At 42.4% G+C, this 19,248-nt stretch overlaps 1 protein-coding gene across 6 annotated transcripts in view; it reads left to right on the forward strand.

Moving 5' to 3' along the window:
* LOC124596296 (transmembrane protein 94) overlaps positions 1–19,248 on the forward strand; it is a 493,514-nt gene that overhangs the window by 118,280 nt on the left and 355,986 nt on the right. For all 6 annotated transcript variants that reach the window (XM_047135396.1, XM_047135395.1, XM_047135394.1 and 3 more), the window contains one exon: positions 4,620–4,784. In XM_047135396.1, the coding sequence (XP_046991352.1) occupies positions 4,620–4,784 (165 nt within the window). The remainder of the gene's footprint in view (positions 1–4,619; positions 4,785–19,248) is intronic.

Genomic DNA, 19,248 nt, shown 5'->3' on the forward strand with positions numbered 1-19,248 from the left:
TTCTGGCACTGCACGGACCTAGGTCCTCCTGAGTCCCCAACCGAACTGGCATACTCACACGACCCGGAAAAACGACGATGTCGCCCCAAAGATAGGGCAACAGTTACTACATACCGATAACCGCCGCTGCTGCCACTAGCGGACAGGACATGTTTGCGAAACCGAGTGGCACCAGTCAACACGAGGAGAAGACAAACAACTGCAACCATGTGAACTAAACGATATTGTCTGGCCTCCAAGAGAGGGTGGAAACCGACAAATAGCACCAACGCAAGCTGCAGCATGGCTCATACATATAACGTATTCACCAATTCTGAGCAGGGTAAGGTAGACCCTGGGTGAAATTTAAGCACAGTTAGATAAAGACTTAATTGAAAAGCTTACATTTCAAATACATTTGTACTAACTAGGATGATATTCCATAATGAAGTCAGTGGCCACTCATAATCATACATTATCATTCTCTCGTACCCTCCATATTATTCATATTATTTCTTGCCCACACAAGCATATTGCCTTTTTATTGTTGTGTTGGCCCCTTCTTCCTTCCCAGCCTATGCGTTTTATCATTCTGCTATGGACTTAGGTCAATTTTTTCCCACATTTGATCCAAGTGAATTTATTTCAGCTTAGCTTTCACGTGTAACCTGTCAGGTAGCAACATCTGTTTATTAGGTCCTCTCACTCTGAATTAACTCATGAAATTTAAGAATATGACAATTTAGAATCAACACATATGGAAATCAGCATCACAGAGATATGGATGCTATAGGCCAAAACTAGAACAAAAAATGAGAATGTAAAATATCCAGAAATAGGGAAACAAATTATTGTGAACATAAAAAGAAAAATACAAAATTGAAATATGAGTAAGAGGGAACATGATGGTAAAAACTATGATAATGAATACTGAAAGGAGGTAGACAGTCAACAAGAGAAATTAGGATTGGCTGTTGGTTATGACACAAAAATGTACTGTTAATTGACTACCCTCCCTCCCCCTCTTCTCCGTTTTTCTCTTGCAAATGTTTCACTTATTGACAGGTTTGACTTTTTGAACTGAAGTGTCACTAGCCGGCCACGGTGGTCTCGCGGTTCTAGGCGCGCAGTCCGGAACCGTGCGACTGCTACGATCGCAGGTTCGAATCCTGCCTCGGGCATGGATGTGTGTGATGTCCTTAGGTTAGTTAGGTTTAAGTAGTTCTAAGTTCTAGGGGACTGATGACCACAGCAGTTGAGTCCCATAGTGCTCAGAGCCATTTTTTTTGAAGTGTCACTATCCTGTGCTTGCGGTTTTTGTATTTTATTCAATAGAATTTGAAATGGTGATTGTTAATATTTTCTTGAGTCTCCTATAAACACAGTATTTATCATGTGAACAAAAATCACCTCAGTGTGTACACATATTTTACACTCCTGGAAATGGAAAAAAGAACACATTGACACCGGTGTGTCAGACCCACCATACTTGCTCCGGACACTGCGAGAGGGCTGTACAAGCAATGATCACACGCACAGCACAGCGGACACACCAGGAACCGTGGTGTTGGTCGTCGAATGGCGCTAGCTGCGCAGCATTTGTGCACCGCCGCCGTCAGTGTCAGCCAGTTTGCCGTGGCATACGGAGCTCCATCGCAGTCTTTAACACTGGTAGCATGCCGCGACAGCGTGGACGTGAACCGTATGTGCAGTTGACGGACTTTGAGCGAGGGCGTATAGTGGGCATGCGGGAGGCCGGGTGGACGTACCGCCGAATTGCTCAACACGTGGGGCGTGAGGTCTCCACAGTACATCGATGTTGTCGCCAGTGGTCGGCGGATGGTGCACGTGCCCGTCGACCTGGGACCGGGCCGCAGCGACGCACGGATGCACGCCAAGACCGTAGGATCCTACGCAGTGCCGCGGGGGACCGCACCACCACTTCCCAGCAAATTAGGGACACTGTTACTCCTGGGGTATCGGCGAGGACCATTCGCAACCGTCTCCATGAAGCTGGGCTACGGTCCCGCACACCGTTAGGCCATCTTCCGCTCACGCCCCAACATCGTGCAGCCCGCCTTCAGTGGTGTCGCGACAGGCGTGAATGGAGGGACGAATGGAGACGTGTCGTCTTCAGTGATGAGAGTCGCTTCTGCCTTGGTGCCAATGGTGGTCGTATGCGTGTTTGGCGCCGTGCAGGTGAGCGCCACAATCAGGACTGTATACGACTGAGGCACACAGGGCCAACACCCGGCATCATGGTGTGGGGAGCGATCTCCTACACTGGCCGTACACCACTGGTGATCGTCGAGGGGACACTGAATAGTGCACGGTACATCCAAACCGTCATCGAACCCATCGTTCTACCATTCCTAGACCGGCAAGGGAACATGCTGTTCCAACAGGACAATGCACGTCCGCATGTATCACGTGCCACCCAACGTGCTCTAGAAGGTGTAAGTCAACTACCCTGGCCAGCAAGATCTCCGGATCTGTCCCCCATTGAGCATGTTTGGGACTGAATGAAGCGTCGTCTCACGCGGTCTGCACGTCCAGCACGAACGCTGGTCCAACTGAGGCGCCAGGTGGAAATGGCATGGCAAGCCGTTCCACAGGACTACATCCAGCATCTCTACGATCGTCTCCATGGGAATATAGCAGCCTGCATTGCTGCGAAAGGTGGATACACACTGTACTAGTGCCGACATTGTGCATGCTCTGTTGCCTGTGTCTATGTGCCTGTGGTTCTGTCAGTGTGATCATGTGATGTATCTGACCCCAGGAATGTGTCAATAAAGTTTCCCCTTCCTGGGACAATGAATTCACGGTGTTCTTATTTCAATTTCCAGGAGTGTATTTATAAAAATATCAGGTAATTTTTACATTGCCAAGAAACAAATAACAAATGTTTCTTAATATTATTCAAATTTAAGTAACAAGTAGAGAACTGAAATATAAGAAAACCACATAAAAAGGAGCAATATCACCACAGTTTGCAGTAAATCTTTCCATTGGTGGGGTTGTGGTGGATAGTAGTAGTAGACTGCGTAGAACACTTTTGCTGTTGAGGCAGTCACCATACACCACTAATGTGCCCAAAAAATTTCACCTGTGATTGCTTGTGTAAATGATGATAATTGAATAACAATGTATTACAATCGCAGATTTGCTTGTTTTTTTTTCAGTTTTGTTGTGTTTATATTTTTGTACCCTATTTTCACAAAACTTTTGAATTTTCCAATGTAGCCTTTTTCTTACATGTATCTGGTGTATGAGTGATGATATGAGTTGGCCACCTTGATTCCTTCTAAATTATGGATGAAACTACTTTACCATTGGGGTGTAAGCAAAAAAGAGTCTTTCCTAATGCGAAATGAGGTCATGTGGCTTCTTCATACTCATTAGTGGAGAATACTTATCACAAATGATATTGCAGTGTTTGTGTTGTTAACAAGAAAGTTGCAATTTTATGAAATACCTTAAGTGTATTCACACTCAGATTTTCCATCTTATACGAGCAGTCACCTTAACTGCTTTGGATATCTGTGGATAACCCATGGCCAGACTCAAACTCACATATGTCACCATTCCTGCATCACAACGTGTGCTCTCACACACATTATGTAGTTCTTGTACAGGGGAGTACATTTTAATTGAACGTTGCTACCTGGTATCAGTGGATAAATACGATCTCGCAGTGCCTGTGTTGTGAAGAAGAACAATGCAATGTTTCTTCGCCTGTAGTTGCCACAGTGCCTGTTCCTTTGGACGTGTGTGCATGTCTGATGGAATATTTCATTGTTCTCTTAAACATCACAGACACTCCAATATAATATTTATTTGCCAACACCAGGCAGCGACTTTCAATTAAAATGCCCTTTCTGTACAGGAATTACATAATGTGTGTACGAGTACAGGTTGTGTTCAGGAATGATGACATGGGTCTTGACTGGGTCTTGCCATGGGTCTTGCACAGACAACCAAAGTGGATAAGGCAACTGCTTGTGTAAAGTGGGAAATGCAGATTTGAGTCCCAGTCTGGCACAAATTTTCGTTGTTGCCATTTCCTCATACATCTGATGGTTGTTTCTATTTGCAACTGCAAATACACTTCATGTTTTTATCATGTAGCTATCATGGCATTTTTTTTAGTACTGAACCTATTTCTTTTAATAGCTCTATTCAGGTGTCATGCCTCACATCAAGGTATTTGAACTGCAAATCACAAGGATGCTGATTACTTAATGTTATAGCTAGGGTGATAATTTTACATGTTGTGAACATGACATTTTAATATATGATGAGAAATTAGTGTGTCACTGTGACATTAAATGTTAACTTCTGTAAAGTCATAATACTTTCAAGGCATGAATAAGGATTCATAGATTAATCCAGGACTTTGCAGTGGTTTAGAACTGTTTGACAACATTGCCATACTGATTTAGGCTGGGCAGCAGGAAATGAAGCATTATAAGTCACATAATTTGTTTTATTTTAAAATAGTAGGACAAATGAGGAAGTTTTTCTGCTGCAGAATTGTGTTTTTCATCATTAGTTTTTCTGTAGATGTAGAAAATCTTGAGTACATTCATACCAATTTTTGCCTGTGTTATAGTAGAATATTTATTTATTTATTTTAGGTTCCTGTGGACCCATTTGAAGACACTGACCTCACAGAACCCAAACATGGTGCTGTAGATGTGAGCTGGAAAAGCGTGAAAGAGTATTTCCTGAAAGTGCTGTGGGGTAGTGGAGAAATACCATCTCGATCAGCAAATTTGTTGCATGTTTTGGGATCCGTGACAGTAAGTTAATTTTATCAATTTGTGATAATTTGACCAACTTCATATCTTGCATTTGACATCACTTTACCTTTTTATAAATCTGCACAAGAGTTAAGTAAGGCCATTGGCTAAAAGCAATAAGGATCTGTTCTATTAAAATTTTTGTATTTAATACAAATTTTGAAAATAAATGCCTTCAAAATAAAACCCATTGGGCATAATGCACCTATCAAAACATCTGACTCCCAGTTGGAAAATATTTCAAAACTTGTCCAAAACTGTGGTTGTACAGTGCTTGCAGTGTTAGTCCGTGAAAACTATTCACTTTAACATATATTTTAATTTCTTGAACTTTTGAAAAAGCAGCTTTCCATTAGCTCATTTGTTTCCTGCTTTCTGAATTGTATGTATAACACCATGGTTCATTGTAATAAGGGATTATCAACATACCAGGTAAATTGATGAGTGTTCTTTTAGTTACAGGTACACCCTTTAATAGTTGAGGCTCTGGTCATGAGAGTTTTGTTTTAGTTCAGGACATTCACTCTATTTGTTTATTTGCAACTCTTCAGAAAAGTTCATTATTTTGGTTTGTGACACAATCTTGAATGGATGGCTCTGTGTTCATCAGAGCATTAAGTCTTATGTTTAATCATAACTATATGAGTGGTTGGCACCCTGTTCATCTTTGAGTGTTTAGTGATGAGGAATTGTGTATGAAGAACTAAAATAAATGTGGAAATTCATCATGACAATGATGCATGATGTTACGAGCTTGACTAATCACAATTTTGTACAAACTCATTTTACTTTCAAATCATCATTTGAAGTTCCTTTGTATGACTACAGGAAATCATAATAATTACTAAACATTTTTTGTGTACTATGATTATTACATGGCCTCATATTGGATCCTTTCGACATCTTTGTCTGTTTCATGTACATGTTATATAGTCATAAATTATTTATCCATCTCCCAAGTGAATGAAAGGTGATAACAGACTTTAAGAATAAATTTGAACACAAATAGAAATAATTTTGCATGACAACTTATTCATTTTTGCAACTAGTTACATTTCGTGACTTTACGAGATATTGAAAATGTGACTGATTGAATAATAAGTCTGGTCATACTGACTGGAGATAGCAGTAATGTGTGCGTGAGGTGTGCCTGCTTGTGTGAATGTGTATGTGTTTTTCTTTTTTTTCTGAGGAATGCTTTGGTCAAAAGCTCAGTGTGTAACAGTCTTTTCATTGTGCCTATCTGCAAATCAGTTTATCATAATTAGGATGAGTAGCAATCTATCCTTTTCAGAAGTGTTGATATTTCAACCTGGATTTTTCATTGTTTGATTAATATGAGCAAGTCTCAGCCATCATTGACCACTTTAATTAGAGAAAGTTTGATAATACTTTGCATGTTTCAATGCTCATCATCACGAATTCTCCAAAGTGTTTACAACTGATTTCCTTGATGACAAATATGTTTTGATGATATTTACAGAATGAACAGAGAAAATTTATTTACCAAGGGGCAGCAAATGGAAACATGCAGGAAGACATAAATTGCTAGCTTTTTAAATCAAGGCCTCCTGTTTCTGACAGGGAAAGAGAAAAATCGAGACTAATAACGGTTAAAACTGCACAGAGGTCTCTGTTGAAGGGAGACATAGCCAAAAGAATGAGAGTGGAAAATGTATTTTTGCTAATGGATGCAATTTGAAAACCTGATAATGTGGAAGTAGAAGAGAAGATAGTGATCAAGACAGACGTAGTTGGAACTGTCACTACCAAGCCACCAAATAGGCTTGATAGAGAAGCATAAAAGAAATTAACAAGTTTTAAAAAGGTATAGCACACACATGAAAAACATGATTATCGTGTTACAGTGTGTATACTGCAAGAGAGTAATGAGTGGCAGTCACTCTTCCATGTGAACTAATTTGGATACATAGTTAACCAATGAGGACCAACAGTGTGTGTGTGTGTGTGTGTGTGTGTGTGCAGGGGGGGGGACTCTGAATGGCAAGGCACAGAGTTACAGAAGTGGTTTGATCCCCACAGTAACATCCGAAAGAAGTATAGGAAATCATAGTACAACTACAACTTAAAACTTTATTTCTAAATTGTTTTATCATGGGAATCAAACCAAATTTTATTTTTAAATCTTTAATGAACTAGCTGTGTGCGCCTCTTATTTAAATATTTATATGAAAATGTTGGGCAAGTGTCAGCATCAGCAATAAAATATCACCATCAGTCAGGTTTGTGTAAGAAAGAAAGAGGGAGATTTCATAGAATTGTAAATGCTGATTTTTGCACTATTCAGGGAGAATTTACTGGATGAAAAATGGGAAGAAGTCTACAAAAGTCACACAGTATATGATAAATTTTGTTCTCTTGTTAAAATAGTCTTACATCAATATGAATCAAGTTTTCCTTTAGAATGGCACCAGTTGTTGTTGTTGTGGTCTTCAGTCCTGAGACTGGTTTGATGCAGCTCTCCATGCTGCTCTATCCTGTGCAAGCCTCTTCATCTCCCAGTACCTACTGCAACCTACATCCTTCTGAATCTGCTTAGTGTATTGATCTCTTGGTCTCCCTCTACGATTTTTACCCTCCACGCTGCCCTCCAATACTAAATTGGAGATCCCTTGATGCCTCAGAACATGTCCTACCAACCGATCCCTTCTTCTGGTCAAGTTGTGCCACAAACTTCTCTTCTCCCCAATCCTATTCAATACTTTCTCATTAGTTATGTGATCCACCCATCTAATCTTCAGCATTCTTCTGTAGCACCACATTTCAAAAGCTTCTATTCTCTTCTTGTCCAAACTATTTATCGTCCATGTTTCACTTCCATACATGGCTACACTCCATACAAATACTTTCAGAAACGACTTCCTGACACTTAAATCTATACTCGATGTCAACAAATTTCTCTTCTTCAGAAACACTTTCCTTGCCATTGCCAGTCTACATTTTATATCCTCTCTACTTCGACCATCATCAGTTATTTTGCTCCCCAAATAGCAAAACTCCTTTACTACTTTAAGTGTCTCATTTCCTAATCTAATTCCCTCAGCATCACCCGACTTAATTCGACTACATTCCATTATCCTTGTTTTGCTTTTGTTGATGTTCATCTTATATCCTCCTTTCAAGACACTGTCTATTCCATTCAACTGCTCTTCCAAGTCCTTTGCTGTCTCTGACAGAATTACAATGTCATCGGCGAACCTCAAAGTTTTTATTTCTTCTCCATGGATTTTAATACCTACTCTGAATTTTTCTTTTGTTTCCTTTACTGCTTGCCCAATATACAGATTGAATAACATCGGGGAGAGGCTACAACCCTGTCTCACTCCCTTCCCAACCACTGCTTCCCTTTCATGTCCCTCGACTCTTATAACTGCCATCTGGTATCTGTACAAATTGTAAATAGCCTTTCGCTCCCTGTATTTTACCCCTGCCACCTTTAGAATTTGAAAGAGAGTATTCCAGTCAACATTGTCAAAAGCTTTCTCTAAGTCTACAAATGCTAGAAACGTAGGTTTGCCTTTCCTTAATCTTTCTTCTAAGATAAGTCGTAAGGTCAGTATTGCCTCATGTGTTCCAGTGTTTCTACGGAATCCAACCTGATCTTCCCCGAGGTCGGCTTCTACTAGTTTTTCCATTCGTCTGTAAAGAATTCGTGTTAGTATTTTGCAGCTGTGACTTATTAAACTGATTGTTCGGTAATTTTCACATCTGTCAACACCTGCTTTCTTTGGGATTGGAATTATTATATTCTTCTTGAAGTCTGAGGGTATTTTGCCTGTTTCATACATCTTGCTCTCCAGATGGTAGAGTTTTGTCAGGACTGGCTCTCCCAAGGTCGTCAGTAGTTCCAATGGAATGTTGTCTACTCCCGGGGCCTTGTTTTGACTCATGTCTTTCAGAGCTCTGTCAAACTCTTCATGCAGTATCGTATCTCCCATTTCATCTTCATCTACATCCTCTTCCATTTCCTTAATATTGCCCTCAAGTACATCACCCTTGTATAGACCCTCTATATACTCCTTCCACCTTTCTGCTTTCCCTTCTTTGCTTAGAACTAGGTTTCCATCTGAGCTCTTGATATTCATACAAGTGGTTCTCTTTTCTCCAAAGGTCTCTTTAATTTTCCTGTAGGCAGTATCTATCTTACCCCTAGTGAGATAAGCCTCTACATCCTTACATTTGTCCTGTAGCCATCCCTGCTTAGCCATTTTGCACTTCCTGTCAATCTCATTTTTGAGACGTTTGTATTCCTTTTTGCCTGCTTCATTTACTGCATTTTTATATTTTCTCCTTTCATCAATTATATTCAATATTTCTTCTGTTACCCAAGGATTTCTACTAGCCCTCGTCTTTTTACCTACTTGATCCTCTGCTGCCTTCACTACTTCATCCCTCAGAGCTACCCATTCTTCTTCTACTGTATTTCTTTCCCCCATTCCTGTCAATTGTTCCCTTATGCTCTCCCTGAAACTCTGTACAACCTCTGATTCTTTCAGTTTATCCAGGTCCCATCTCCTTAAATTCCCACCTTTTTGCAGTTTCTTCGTTTTTAATCTACAGGTCATAACCAATAGATTGTGGTCAGAGTCCACATCTGCCCCTGGAAATGTCTTACACTTTAAAACCTGGTTCCTAAATCTCTGTCTTACCATTATATAATCTATCTGATACCTTTTAGTATCTCCAGGGTTCTTCCATGTATACAGCTATCTTTCATGATTCTTAAACCAAGTGCTAGCTATGATTATGTTGTGCTCTGTGCAAAATTCTACCAGGCGGCTTCCTCATTCATTTCTTAGCCCCAATCCATATTCACCTACTACGTCTCCTTCTCTCCCTTTTCCTACACTCGAATTCCAGTCACCCATGACTATTAAATTTTCGTCTCCCTTCACTATCTGAATAATTTCTTTTAATTCATCATACATTTCTTCAATTTCTTCGTCATCTGCAGAGCTAGTTGGCATATAAACTTGTACTACTGTAGTAGGTGTGGGCTTCGTATCTATCTTGGCCACAATAATGTGTTCACTATGCTGTTTGTAGTAGCTTACCCGCATTACTATTTTCCTATTCATTACTAAACCTACTCCTGCATTACCCCTATTTGATTTTGTGTTTATAACCCTGTAGTCACCTGACCAGAAGTCCTGTTCCTCCTGCCACCAAACTTCACTAATTCCCACTATATCTAACTTTAACCTATCCATTTCCCTTTTTAAATTTTCTAACCTACCTGCCCGATTAAGGGATCTGACATTCCACGCTCCGATCCGTAGAACGCCAGTTTTCTTTCTCCTGATAACGACGTCCTCTTGAGTAGTCCCCAGCCGGAGATCCGAATAGGGGACTATTTTACCTCCGGAATATTTTACCCAAGAGGACGCCATCACCATTTAATCATACAGTAAAGCTGCATGTCCTCGGGAGAAATTACGGCTGTAGTTTCCCCTTGCTTTCAGCCGTTCGCAGTACCAGCACAGCAAGGCCGTTTCGGTTATTGTTGCAAGGCCAGATCAGTCAATCATCCAGACTGTTGCCCTTGCAACTACTGAAAAGGCTGCTGCCCCTCTTCAGGAACCACACGTTTGTCTGGCCTCTCAACAGATACCCCTCCGTTGTGGTTGCACCTACGGTACGGCTATCTGTATCGCTGAGACACGCAAGCCTCCCCACCAACGGCAAGGTCCATGGTTCATGGCACCAGAGCAAAAATTAAATCCTTTTGTAAAAGTATTCTCTCAATGTTATGAATCCAGTTTTTCTTCAGAATGGTTCTGGAGCAATTTTGTCAGAAGCTGACACAAAGAATGGCTAATGTCGGTGTGCTTGTGTTAGGAAGAGAGGGCTTTATTTTTTGGGGAGGACTAGCTTCAATCAAGCCTCATGTTCTCCCAAGCACTACTGCAAAATTCTTAACTGTGTCATCAAAAAGACAAAAACTATGCACGAAAAATGTGAAAATTCTAAGATCAAGGCAAGGACAATTTGGAGCTTTATTAGGTGTGAAACAAATAAACTCTTTAGGACAAATGATTTTCATATCCCTGATGTCACAAGCAGTGACACAGATAATATTAAATTTAATTCATTTGCCACTAAGTTTATTGAATTCCTTCTTGCATTGGCTGAAAACACAGGATCAAAAAATGATACAACAAAGGCACATCCATCAGATTTAATTAGAAAGGCATTGCATACTCCACCACCAAACATCAGTTTTGCCATATCGTGTGTTGGAAAAATCCCAAAAATCATTAGGTAGTGTTTCTGGCTGCAATGGTACTTAAACCAAATTTAAAATCTTGTGTCGACTTGACTCCGCCACCCTTGTGCTATCTTTGTAACTAGTCAATAAATCATTATGCATTTCTTGAGACTAAATAACAGACTAGTAATGCTATTTATAAAAGTGTAATAAGCAACAGACTTCTAATTTGGAGTCACCTCCCACTCTCCTCGCATTCTCAAATTTTTTGAGACAGTAGCATATGGCAGTTCTAATTTTCTGAGAATAATCTTCTAACCATAGCTTAGCTTGCCTCCTTTAAAGAATATATTGAGAACACAATACATAATCTCATAAATTTAGTTCTGGTAGAACCAAACAAAAATTACTCTGTTGGCATTTTCTGTGCTCTTACTGAAGTCTTTGATTATGTATTGTAACCAATTGTAACCGTGACCGTATCGGTCTTGGGGTGGCCGAGAAAGCGCAGCGGGACCAAACGGAGAGTGGCCTGCGAACAAACAAACGAATAGAAAGGATGGACACGAAACAGTGACGGATGATGGAGAGAGACCTTACAACGACAACACGCAAGAAGAAACGGAGTGACAGAGACAACCAAACTAATCCAAGACGTTCACTAGTAATGAAAACAAAGAATAGTAAACATGCTGTCTGTTGTCGAGGCGATGTGTCGAGACTCGTGCAACGATTAGACTCTCTGGCTGAGCGAGAGGCAGGCACTTAAATACTCTATCGAGGGTGCCACTATTGGCCGCTGGAACCACATGTTCCACAGCGACACCTTCACACTAAATGCGGGCCAAGATGCGTGTGCTGCCACAGCTTATGGCATGATAGTTCAGAGACCTCTATGGGTCTTCAACATCCATGATGTCTGGCGGGGATTCAAATTCTGTGGCACACGGTACCAGATTATGTACATCAAAAAAAATTTCTAGGGGAATTAACATGGTGCAGCATTAATGGCCTGAAGGATGGAGTCCTATCATAACAACAGAAATAGAGGGTCACATTAGAAAATGATATGATGGAAATAAGAAGAAATTAAGATTGGAGAAATATTAAGTATAACAACACACATTGTTTGCCACTTGACCCACTTTTATTCTTGGCCTATATAAATGATTTACTGAGGACAAAAACTGTAAGTTTGCTGATATCATAAATATATTAATAAAGAGACCAAACGTACCCTCAGCAGACACAGCTAGAATATAATGGAATAGGCTTACATGTTGTTCACAGCCAACAACTTAACTCATAATTTACAAAAACTCATATTATGAAATCCCAAGCCAGTAGAAATGACTTTTAGGTACTAGAAGTGGAGATCAAACCACTTACACTGTATGATATTTCATTTTTCATCTAGGAACTACTGTGCTGGCACTGGCATATGCATAAATTAACTTAAGAGCACAGTCTGTCTCTTTTGCTCATAGAAATCTCTCTCATTGTGTTGACGTACAAACAGGGCTTCTAGCATACTTTGCAAACTTACTTTTAATAGTGTCCTGTTGCACCATCTGCAGGGGCAATATAGATAAGGCCAAAAAAGTATTTATTCCACAGAAGCATACAATAGGACTATTGTGTAATGTCGATAACATAACACCTTGCAGAAGCCCCTTTTGCGATCAAGGTACACTTATGTGCCAATACTTATATTTCTTAACGATATTTATAGTGAATAAGAAGAATGACTACAGGATGAACTGTGCATTTCGCTACCACATATGAAAAGTAAAAATAATTTCCACATAGACTATGGATCTGTATATTACAATTCATCAGAATTTTTTCCCCTTCAAAATGCCTTTTTTCCTCTTACTATAAATATGTGAACCAATGCAGAAGTAATTCCTATAATTACACTGAACAACAAATTTGAAGTGAAAGTGTGTAAATTGCATGATTTTGAGTTAGGTATGTTTATTTCAGTATAAAAACTAAATATACATTCATGTTCCAAGATTCAGCATAACAAATTTTAAGTGAATAATTACTTGAATTATGTTATGTGTTATGCATTGATAAATTTCAGTGCCATTCTGGAAGTACAAAAATAAAATATTAAGAAAAAATGAAGAGATAATATTACATGAATGAAAATATTTTGTAAGTCTACTTTGTACCAGAACTATGTAAAGCACAAAAGAAAATATATAAATTAACTGGTCACAAATGTATATAAAGGATTACGATTGTTAAATGTCCATATGTACAGTATATACAATTACATATTTTGTTCAGAGATAAATTCAGAAGATGACTGTTTTCGCTTGGCTTGATGTTTATACACACACTCGGGAACATCCCGTATGACAGTCCAGCAGTAATCTGCTAAAATAATAGGGCTTCACTTTCCGGCATACCTCTTTTCAAATGTGGCAGTATTTTGATGAAATCACTCCCCATGTTCATCACTTACTGCACCACAATCTTTGGGGAAGAAGTCAGGGTGACTATGTAAGAAGTGCATTTTTATCAACATGTTGCAACCAAATTTTTCATACGATGACAACATGTTGTCTACAATCTCCTTGTAATTTATTGCTCATTTGTTCCCTGAGAACTGCAAACATACTGTCTTAAAACATTCCCGTTCATGCTTATCACCACCTTCTATGATTGCATCAAAAGTATGGTTTCCAAAAAGCTCTAGAATCTTTGGGCCTACAAAGATGCCCTCCTTTACTTTGGCATCACTTAAGTAAGGGAATTTCTGCCTTAAGTACTTAAACGCATCACCATCTTTGTTAATTCCCTTAACAAAGTTTTTCATGAGACCCAACTTGATGCGCAAGGGCGGGAGCAGAATCTTTTTAGGGTCTACTAGAGCTTCACTCTTAATGTTCTTTATACCTGCTTGAAGAGATTTTCTGGTGGGCCATTCATGTTTACTGCAATGAGATGTATGAACTTGGCTATCCCATTCACAGGAAAAGCAGCAATATTTAGTATACCCTAACTTCATACCTAATAGCAGTGCAACCACTTTAAAGTCACTACAAATGTGCCATTGCGAGTAATTATACTTGAGGGCTTGTAGTAAAATTTTTACATTTTGGTATGACTCTTTCATATGCACACTATGCCCAACTGGACTAGAAGGAAGCTCGTTACCAATATCAAAAAGCACTGCTTTCAAGATCAACTTTGTAGTGTTGGCAGAAGAGCCAACACTGTGTTTCTAGAGGAGGCCGAAATGCACGCGTTTAATTACACGCTGACTGGCGTGAGGTCTGGAACAGGACAATATCTTGAGAATTGCAAATAAAGTACGTAGATGATGTAATACTTAACTTTAATCCACAATTGTAGAACATCTGTCTTGATGATACATGCTTCACATAATAAAAATCAATTGAATACGGCGCCTTGCTAGGTCGTAGCAAATGACGTAGCTGAAGGCTATGCTAACTATCGTCTCGGCAAATGAGAGCGTATCAGTCAGTGTAGCTTCGCTAGCAAAGTCGGCTGTACAACTGGGACGAGTGCTAGTAAGTCTCTCGAGACCTGCCGTGTGGTGGCACTCGGTCTGCGATCACCGACAGTGGCGACACGCGGGTCCGACATGTACTACCGGACCGCGGCCGATTTAAAGGCTACTACCTAGCAAGTGTGGTGTCTGGCGGTGACACCACATTCCTCCCCCGCAAATCGGTGAACGGTTGTGTTATAAGGCTTCCGCCCGCCGTGGGGAGGACCCCATGTTGACGTATGCGACGAGGTGGGGAGCCTAACAACAGGCGAGGCTGTGCCACCCACACCCGGCCATTTGGTCCGAGGGGAGCTAGGAAACGCCTGAAAACCTAGCCCAGGGTGCACGCCAACATGCGGTGTATGCGCCCGTAAAGAGACAGGAGGGGCCGAAGGGTCGACCTCCATCAGAACGGGGCACCTGACGGGCGAAGACACATCTGGTCCGGAGCGGGCAAGAGTTCCATGTCGGAGGACAGCTGGTCACGGGAAGCGATAGGCGGCGCGTGACCCAGGAAGGCGCCCGGCAGCTGCAGTGAAGCGTCCACTGCGGGCGGCGCCGGTGGGAGAAAAGGCGGCGGAGGCGGCGGCGGCGGTGCGTCGCCATGGGGCAAAATGGAATGCAACGTCGGTAACACCTGGGGATGAGGCGAGCCAGTAGATGGGTCCCCAGGGTGCTGACCGGACGGCACCGTTGCTGAAAGCATACGGGGAGCGGCAGAACCCGTGCGACGACAGAGGCGCAGCTGATTGAGATGCCAACGCACCTCACCAGAGGCCCCCAAAACCAGATACATAGCGCGGCCGAGGCAGCGAAGAATGCTCCCTGCGAGCCAACGCCGTGAGCCTCGATAGTTGCGATAATATACAACGTCGCCTGGAGCAAAAGCAGGTGGCTGCCGCTGCACAGGAACCTGATGCGGCGGATGCAGCAAAGACATCAAGGTTTGATGAGGATGACCGTGGAGCAACTCAGCCGGCGAGCGACCATCTCGGGGCTGAGAGCGATACGAAGACAAAAAGAGCAACAACGCGTCCTCCTGAGAATGCGACTCTTTCAACTTCAACATCTGTGACTTGAAAGTCCGGACCAAACGTTCAGCTGCACCGTTTGACTGAGGCGAAAACGGCGCGGATGTCAGATGTTGACTATCATTGGCCTTGCAGAATGACCGAAATTCTGCGGACATGAATTGTGGGCCATTGTCGGAAACAATAGTCTGTGGAATACCTTCAATGCAAAAGATAGCAGATAACGCTTGGATGGTGGCAGATGACGTCGTGGCAGACATCCGGACAACAAAAAGAAAATTACTGAAAGAATCGACCACAACCAACGATCGAGATTTCCAGAATGGACCAGCAAAATCGATGTGTAAGCATTGCCAAAGGGAAGTGGCTTTCGGCCATGCAAAGAATTTCCGCGGCGGTGCGAATTGTTGTTCGGCACACGCCATGCAAGAAGAGCACATATTCGTAATCGCAGCATCGATTCCGAACCAAGTACAGTGCTGACGAGCAAGTTGTTTCGTTCGCACTATACCCCAATGTCCTTGGTGGAGAAGCCGTAAGACAGAGGACTGTAACGAACGTGGGACCACGACCCGGGACTGATCATTATCAGAACGCAACAGTAAAACACCACGTCGCACAAAAAGTCTCTCCTTGTGAGCAAAAAATCGGCGAACCAACGGATCCTCGATCCGTGACTTTGACAGGGGCCATTGTGTAGCAACAAAACGCAAAATGGTAGCAAGGACAGGGTCAGCAGCTGTGGCTGTAGCTACACGACGAAAATCGATCGGAAACGATTCGACCATGTCATTGGTTTCCGCATCAGTGAACATGCAAGCAAGTTCGGAAGAATCGAATGCTCTATCCTCAGCAACAGGCAAACGGGACAACGCATCGGCGTTTCTGTGCTTAGCAGTGGACCGATACAAGATATCGTAGCGGTACTGCGAGAGGAAAAGAGACCAGCGAATGAATTTCTGCGCTGTACGTGGAGGTACAGGCTTGTTCGGATGAAAAAGCGATGTCAAAGGTTTGTGGTCTGTGATGATGGTAAAGTGACGACCATACAAGAAATCATGAAACTTAGTAACACCAAATACGAGAGCCAAAGCATCTTTCTCAATCTGTGACTAATTTCTTTGCGCAGACGAGAGCAATTTTGACGCAAAGGCAATAGGGCGATCATGCGATCCATCTTTGTGCGCAAGCACAGCACCGATCCCGAAATCCAATGCATCTACCATCATCAAAAGGGGTTTCTGGGGATCGAATGGCGTAAGGCAAGTATTTGAAAGCAACACCGATTTCAACTGGCGAAAGGCGCGTTCGCATTCCGTCGTCCAGTCGAACGGAACACCTTTACGGCGTAAGCGATGAAGCGGAGCTGAAATGGAAGAGGCATGGGGAACATAGTGAAGATAATAATTAATTTTTCCCAACACACTCTGTAGCTGCTTCAAATTTTGCGGCAAAGGCAAGTCTTGTATGGCACGGAGGTGCTCGGGACTGGGATGTATGTCTTGTGCATTGATTACATGTCCCAAAGAGGGTAAGTCACGAGCAAAAAACACACATTTGTCCTTCCGCAAGCGAAGACCATTTTGTCGCAAGACCTGAAATAATGTTCTGAGATTGGCTAAATGTTCTTCTGCCATCTTTCCGGAGATCACTATATCGTCCATATAGTTTGCTGCAGTAGGGACCGAGGCACAAACAGTTTGCAGATATTGCTGAAACAATGCAGGGGCGGATGCACACCCGAATGGCAGTCTTTTGAATCGGTACAAACCAAGATGCGTGTTAACCACCAAGACGCGCTGGGATTCGTCGTACACTGGAATTTGCAAGTACGCATCTGCGAGGTCCAATTTCGAAAAATATTTACCTGGGCACAGTTTGTCAAAAAGATCTTCCGGGCGGGGTAAAGGATAAGTTGCAATCACTAATTGTGGATTCACTGTTGCCTTGAAGTCCATACAAAGTCTCAGTTTTCCGGAAGGTTTCGGGAAAATTACTAAGGGTGATGCCCAGAGAGAAGCCTGCACACGTTCAATCACACCTTGTGATTCCAATTCGTGTAATGTTCTTGCGACCTCATCACGCAATGCGTGGGGAACATTGCGCGCTCTGAAAAATTTCGGTTGCGCGTTTACTTTCAGTTCCAAATGTGCTTTATAGTTCTTAGCGCAACCAAGGCCCGGCGCAAAAATGTCTGCAAATTCTTCACATAGACTAGAAACACTGGCTGAAGGCACAGTCTGGTTCACTGATAGGACCTGATTTACTATAGACAAGTTAAACAACTGAAATAAATCTAAACCAAACAAGTTTACTGCAGAAGAAGAACGAAGGACGTAAAAAGACACAAGTTTTGTTTGTCCCTTGTATGTTGCAAGAAGGCTGCACTGTCCTAACACAGGGATATTCTGACCGGAATAACTATTTAACTTAACATTTGCAGCATGCAAGGGAGGTGTGCCCAGTTGTTTGTACGTGTCTTTATTGAGCAATGAAACTGCAGCTCCGGTATCGAGCTGGAATGGGATCACGTTGCCATGAATGTCCAAATCTACAAAAAGTTTATTGTCCTGCTGATGACAAGAGCGACTGTCTCGTGCAATTTGAACTGACACTAGAACAGAAGCACTCGCGACTTGACGGGATTCCCGTCGACGGCGACGCACACTATTTGTGGGACGAACACAGTCACTGGTAGACAAAGTGGCACTGGGCGGAGTGGAATTAACTACATGAATGTCCATGGGCGAAGGTTCACGAGCCTGAGTATTCTTGGTTCGATTCCGGCGCGAAGCAAAGGGCCTGGAATCGTTGTGAGTGTCCGATCGGAGCTTTTACTGGCAAACACTCTGAACATGTCCTCTTTTATTACAGAAAAAGCAAATAGCTTGGCGTGACGGGCAATTCTCACGCGAATGTCTAGTAGCACACCGCGGGCATGATTTCACTGCATTTGCTTGCTGCCGCGGGACACGTGGTTGAGATCTTGGTGGCAGCTGCGCGGGCGAGCGCGAGGGCTGTTTACTGTTCTGTGCAGCGCGCCCGGCGGGCCGGTTAATGTGACACACGGCTGGCGAAGTTTCAAATGATTCCTGAGCAAAGTCAAGTGTGTCTTGCCTATCCAATATGTCCATCACTTGTTGAAGGGAGGGATTGACTAGTTTCAAAATTTGCTCCCGTATATGAACATCAGAAACGTTCTGTGCAATTGCATCACGCACCATAGTATCTGAATAAGGGAGTCCACATTCACACTCAAAAGCACAATCCGTAGTAAGGCCTTGCAAAGTTGCAACCCACTCCTGATTAGTTTGACCGGCCGTACGTTTTGTACGAAAGAAAGTATACCTTTTTGCAACTACATTGACTGATTCCTTGAAATATGCATCTAATGCAGACAAAATTTTGTCGTAGGACAGAGTTGCTACGTCGCGTCGGACACGTCTGGACGCTGACACATGATAATAAGTGAGGTTGCCGCTCATTACCTTGAATTCTGTAGGCGTCGAGATGGAATCCAAATTGGCGTGACCACTCCGTCCAGCTTTCTAGTGCCGCATCAAATGGACAAAAAGGTGGTGCAACTGCATGTTGTGGCTGCGGTAGCGGTGGAGCGGCGGCTGCCGCATTGTTTTGCATTGCACGTTGACCCTGGACGAGCTGTCCAAGGGCATC

The sequence above is a fragment of the Schistocerca americana genome, chromosome 2 (assembly GCF_021461395.2).
Source record: "Schistocerca americana isolate TAMUIC-IGC-003095 chromosome 2, iqSchAmer2.1, whole genome shotgun sequence".
In the NCBI taxonomy this organism is placed as follows: Eukaryota; Metazoa; Arthropoda; class Insecta; order Orthoptera; family Acrididae; genus Schistocerca; species Schistocerca americana.